The sequence below is a fragment of the Ochotona princeps genome, chromosome 4 (genome assembly GCF_030435755.1).
Source record: "Ochotona princeps isolate mOchPri1 chromosome 4, mOchPri1.hap1, whole genome shotgun sequence".
Lineage (NCBI taxonomy): Eukaryota > Metazoa > Chordata > Mammalia > Lagomorpha > Ochotonidae > Ochotona > Ochotona princeps.
In genome coordinates, this window is record NC_080835.1 from 16,177,491 (window position 1) to 16,183,490 (window position 6,000).

Below are 6,000 nucleotides of genomic sequence, written 5' to 3' on the forward strand. Positions count from 1 at the left end.
CTGCCCTCCCCCACCCCGCCCCAACACCATACCCCCTCACCTCCCAGAGAACCTGGCTTTGACCCCAACTGAAATGGCATCACCTTGAAGGCCTGCCGGGTAACAGCTCGGTGTAACAGCTATGGGAGCCGGTGCAGGCCTGTGCAGCCTTCCAATGGGAGAAAGTGGGGGAGGGGGAGCTTGTGTGTGCTCCCCTCCTCCCCGCCATGGGGTCAGTTTCTGTTTACTCTGAGGAGGTGCCCTCTTCCGCAATGCCGACCTGGGTTTTGACAGTGAGGGGGCGGGGGGCAGGGGTGGTAGCTCAGCTTCCCCACACCCTCCCCCAGCATCTCCAGGCTGAGCTCACATGGCCAAGTCAGCTCCCACGGTCCTGAGTGAGCAGTTAAAGCTCCTTCTTGGAATTAGCACAGGCAAGGGCGCTGCGTTACATAAGCGCTTTGCAGCCAAAGGCAGGCAAAACCGGAGAGAACCAAATTGGGATTTCCAAAAATACTGAGAGGATACTGCAATTCCGGCTCCCTGCACGAGGCTGGCCGTTCAGAATAAAAACAGGTGGCTACTTCAGTTATAGATTTAATATTTTCTTTCTTTAAAACAAAGGCAGTCTCCATGGATGGCAGATTCCACCTTGGAAAATGGTTTATTTTGAATCGGGGGCGGGGAAGAAGATGGTGAATCGTCTTCGGATCCACGCTGCCCTTGACCAGGTTTCTCTGCTTGGAGCCAAGGTTAGTTAACCAGGCAGATATCGCCCGCCAGCATAGGGTGGCTACGTGGGATATTAATAGAAATTAATTTGTCCTGATTATAAGAGCGTAAGCTCCATGGAAAATGATAACCTCAACTAATCCCTGCAGGGACTGAATGGCATGTGATAAAAAGGTATTTGCTTTCTCCTAACTTGAAAGAGAAAGACAAAGAGGCTTTTTTTTTCTTCCTGGACAGGCAGAAACATTTCCTGGGTAACAGCAGAAGAAAAGGGTGAAAGCGCCTGGCTGTGCGCCACGTCCTGTGTACCGCAAGGGGGCAGCACAGCTAACTCAGGGCGCCCCACCACAGATCCCGGCTCTCGACCAGCAGCTAAGGTCTCTGGAAGCACCACCCACAACATGTACTGCCCCAAAGTGGTCAAATCCCGCTCTGGGGACTGGGACAGACACACCTGGTCTCACCAGGTGACTCAGAGATGGGCTAAGGGAGAATGAATGCTTGCTCTCTCCTGTCCCAGAAGCCCAAAAAGAGCCATAGTACACAGAGCCAGGGACAAAACGATTAACCACCAGTGTGAGAATTGTTGCCAACAACTATCTAAGCAGCCACAGAGAGAGACGGGGGTGAAAAACTCCAATGGGCTGTTTTAAGCAACCCCCATTAAAAAATCTAGACACTTGGGCTGGCACTGTAGTACAGTGAGTAAAACCACTGACTGTAATGCTGGCTTGAATCCTGGATGCTCCACTTCCAATCCAGCTTCCTGCTTATGCCCGGGGAAAAGCAACAGAAGACGGCTCAAGTACCAGAGACTCTGCCACCCACGTGGGAGGCCTGGATGAGGCTCCTGGCTCCGGCCTGGCCCAGCAATAGCTGTTACGGCCATCAGGGAGTGAACTAGCAGATGTGAGAAGGCTAGTGGCTAAATCTTTGGTTTGCAAGTGCCAACATTTCTTAAGAGCACTGGTTCGTGTCCTGGCTGCTCCACTTCCCATCCAGCTCCCTGCTTGTGGCCTGGGAAAGCAGTCGAGGACGGCTCAAAGTCTTGGGACCCTGCACCTGCATGGGAGACCCAGAAGAAGCTCCTGGCTTCTGGCTTCAGATCAGCTCAGCTCTGGCTTTTGCAGCCATTTGAGGAGTGAACCAGCAGATGGATGATCTTTCTCTCTGTCTCTCCTTTCTCTGTAAATCTGCCTTTCTAATAAAAATAATTGAATCTTAAAAATAATAATAAAAATAAAAATCTAGAAGCTGCTCACATAAGTGTTTTGTTTGGGCTCTTCCTATGGCAACTCCTTCTGGAAGCAGCAAATTAGGCGAAGGAAATGACCAAGAAAATATTCCTGGTGCTTCTACAAGTGACCCACAACCTGCCCATTACCACCAAGGCAAGCAGCATGCCAGTTTTTTCCTGTGCCAACAAACAGATTCATTTTGGTTGCCTTTCTCTATTCTCCTCCCAGAAAGTGCCATTCTAATGGGCACCAGGGCACAGTGGGTTAAGCTACCAGTTGGGATGCTACATCCCATGCTGTGAGTCCTGGCTACCGTAATTCAGTCAACTCCGCTGATGCTGATGTATCCTGAGGGGTAGCAGGTGACGGCTCAAGTTCTTGGACTCCTGTTGGCCAAGAGGCAGACTCAGCTGATGTTCTTGGCTCCTGCGTTGGGCTGGGCTCAAACCCAGCTGCCACCGGCAACATGGGCTAGTGAACCAGCAAATGCAAGATACCTCTCTGTCTTTCAAGTAAATACAAATCTTTGAGTGGGGTGGGAGTGGGAAAGAGAAGGTGCCATTCACAGCTATTTTCATCTGCTACCATCTGTGGAAGAAGGCTGAGCATGAACCAGCGTAGGATGTGTAGGAGATGACCGAGTGTGGATCTCCTCCCATGCCTTCCTCCAGAAGCTGTGGGCAGCACCAAGCGAGGTGCTGAGGGATGCTCTGCGGCAGCACCGTCCTTCCAGGCCCCGCCCGAGATCCTCCAAGAGCTGTGGGAAGATTGCACACACTGGGACATGCAGAGAGACAGATGGCCAGCACAACCCCTTCCCCCCTCCTCCAGCTGTGGGCAGGAAAACAGCCAGGCAGTCCCGAACGAAGGTGGGTGCTGGAAGGAGCTCGTCCGTTTCCAGGCCCAGGAACAGCTACCACCTTCTGTTTTTGTGCTATGTCACCTCTTTCTCCGCAAATGCTCATTAGACTCCCTGCCAGCGCACGGACACACGCCTCCTGGGGCTGCCAGGCGCAGGCAGGCCTGCGGCTCTCCAGCTCAGGACTTCTCAAGCTCTGCTGCAGTGGCAGCTTGCAAACCCCTGATGGATCATAATCCAGGCCAGCTGCATGCGAAGCAGGGAGGGAAGAGGGAGCAAGTCCTGGCAGTTTGGAAAGGGCCTTATGGGAGTCCACCGGGCAGCAGAGACGGAAAACTGCTGCTGTTCTGTTACTGCAATCACACCAGGCAGGTCCGCTGCATCAGGGTTCCTTTCTCAGGTCCCAGGAGCCCTGGACGCACTAACACTCACCCAGCCGCAGCCCTGGCAGCCCAGAGCCATGCCTGGCCGATACTGCACGCTCACTAAATAACCAACAGCTGCACCCCATGTGTGGTCTCTGCTGTTGAGCTGCCCACCCCCTCTTCTCCTTCATTCACTCCAAAGCCAGGTAACCAAAGGGTGACCTACAAAAAGTTTCTAGCAAACTGATTCTAATCAGCAACAATGTTTTTGTTTGCTTTTAATTTTCCTAGCCTACAAAGGAGCCCGCAGGCCCAAAGCAAGACTTTCCCCACGCCCCTATTCCCATACTCCAAATACCTCAGAAAGGAAGAAACTCCTTTGTGATGAGGTAAAACAAGTGACTCTATTGACTCTGCTCTGGTTGGCACATGGCCATAAAGAGGACAAAGGTCCAAGGCTTGGTTTAATGTCCACATGGGAGACAGTCATTTGAGGATGTTTGTCCCAGTCGGCCTCCTATCTATAGAAAGTGGAGCAGAGACAGAGCAATAGAACAGCTGAAAACCGTGTGGGCAGGTTCACCACAGTACTATCTTTAGCTGTTCCCTCTATACAAACAGGGCAGCAGGGAGTGCTGAATAGACCTGCTGCCAGCCACTTTCACGTCTAGAAGGACAAGGATGGTATGCTGAGCCATGGTCTCCTAGGGCTAACTCAGCCCATCTGGGCAACTGGGCCACAAGCAAACACTCCCCAGAACAATGCAAACAAACCAAGCACCTGCCCAGGGTGCTGGAGGGTGCTGGCAACACCAGGCACCTACCTCCCAGTTCTGAATATAGCAGATAGCAAAACCCAACTCCAGGGCCTGCAGTGTGTGGCACAGTGGTGTGATGTGGCCTCTTGGGATGTCAGGAGTGGGGACCCACCAAGTTGCGGGCCCCATAAGGTCCCATGAAAGCATTTGGTCTGGCCCTGCCAAAGCAACTGTAGATGAGCCATGAGATTCTATGAACCTACGGCAGGGTAATTTTAAAGTTGATTGATTTTATACTGCCTACAAATATTATAAATACCCAAACAGTTCCTGGCGGAAGAGGCTTCCTCCCTGACCCTCCCCACACGGTGCACTGGCTAGAACCCTGGCTGTGCCACTTCCATCCAGCTCCCGGCTGATGAGCTAATGGGCTAATGGGCCTGAGGCAGCAGCAGGTGCTGAGGGCTCAGGAGCGACCGCCATCCTTGTAGGAAACCTGGATGGTGCCCTTGGCTCCTGACTTCACCCTGCACAGCCCCAGCTGCTGCAGGCATTTGGGGGAGTGGACCAGTGGATAGAAGATTGAAGATATCTCTATCTCTCTCTCTCTCTCTCTCTCTCTCTCTCTCTCTCTCTCTCTCTCTCTCTCTCGGGCTCTCCGTTCCAAAGCCTTTCAAATGGGCAAATACATCACTTGTTTTGTATTTGAAAGGCAGATTTACAAAGAGAAGAACAGACAGAGAAGAGAGATCTTCTACCTGCTGGGTCACTCTCCCAGTTCCCGCAATGGCTGGAGCTGAGCTGATCCGAAGCCAGGAGCTTTCTCTAGATCTCCCATGTGGGTGCACGGTTGCATGGCTTTGGGCCATCCTCCACCGCCTCCCAGACCACAAACAGGGAGCCGGATGGGAAGTGGAGCAGCTGGGATGGGAACCAGTGCCCACAGGAGATGCCTGCACTACCAGCAGAGGATTAGTTGCTATGCCACGGTGCCAGCCCTCATTATTATTATTATTATTATTATTATTATTATTATTATTAACAAAAGAAAGAAAATACTCCAAGTACCTATTTGTTGAACCTTTCCCAGGATCCTGTCAACTCCTCCTCCTGGAAGCCGTCCCAGCAGGAACTATGACACTGGCTTCCAGGCTCCCTAAGCCGAGCCCATGGTTCATAAAAGTTTAACCTACGGTAGTCCACACGTCCTTTGCACATCATCGAATGCTTTCTTCAGCAACTCTTTAGCGAGCAAGGTCAAGCAGAGCGGATTCTCCAACACGAGTAAACTCAAGATGCCCCCGGGAGAGAGGAGCGCCAAGCCAGGGTTTCCAGAGGCCTCCAGGGGCAGGGAAGCGAGGATGGAGGGAAGCCAGGGTGCACCAAAAGAGGGGTTCAGCTTAGAGCCGACCTCCGGGAGCCCGCCCCCACAAAGGCACGGACTCCTCCGACAGCCTTACACCAGCAGACCCCAAGTCGGAGGTCCACTTGGCGCCTTCGGGACTCGTGTCTCACCCGTGTCATGGGCTCTGACCCCACGGCAACGGCGCTCTGAAGGCAATGGAAACCCTGGCCGGCCTAAGGGCGCGAGCTCCCGGCTCTGCACCACCCCGGGGCCTCCTCACCTCCACCGGTTGATCCCCACTGAGGAGGAGGCCGCGAACCAGGGGTCGAGAATGTAAACGCAGCGCACGCAGCGCGCCCCGCGCACGGCCGCCAGCAGCGCCGGGTTGTCGTGGAGCCGCAGCCCCTTGCGGAACCAGTGCACCGAGGAGGCGCCGGCCGCGGCCGCAGGAACCGCCGCAAGAGCCGCCGTCGCCGCCATCATCACCGCCCAGACTGCCAGCCCCGGCCGCCGCCGCTCCGCCCCGTCGGCACCGGAGCCCCGCCCATAGCCCGCCCACTGGCCTGGGACGGGCTCGCAGCTTCCCTGGCCCCGCTCCCAGACGCCGAGCGGCCCGGCCATTGGCTGGGCCCCGCAGCTGAGCCCCGCCCACTGACCTGGGGGGAGACTGTAGCGTCCCTAGGTCCCTAGACTGCCTCCGCCTCTGTCATTGGCTGGGTCCCTAACC

The 6,000-nt window shown here is 54.5% G+C and overlaps 1 protein-coding gene across 2 annotated transcripts in view; it reads right to left on the reverse strand.

The window, feature by feature from the left end:
• CRY2 (cryptochrome circadian regulator 2) overlaps window positions 1-5,798 on the reverse strand; it is a 29,775-nt gene extending 23,977 nt beyond the window's left edge. The window contains exon 1 of one of the 2 annotated variants that reach the window (XM_004585377.2): window positions 5,554-5,798. In XM_004585377.2, coding sequence (XP_004585434.2) covers window positions 5,554-5,756 — 203 coding nt within the window. In that variant the 5' untranslated portion in view covers window positions 5,757-5,798. Of the gene's footprint in view, window positions 1-4,996; window positions 5,530-5,553 lie in introns of those variants that run through there. The other variant, XM_058663120.1, reaches the window with a different exon arrangement.
• Between the last annotated feature and the right edge of the window lie 202 nt (window positions 5,799-6,000).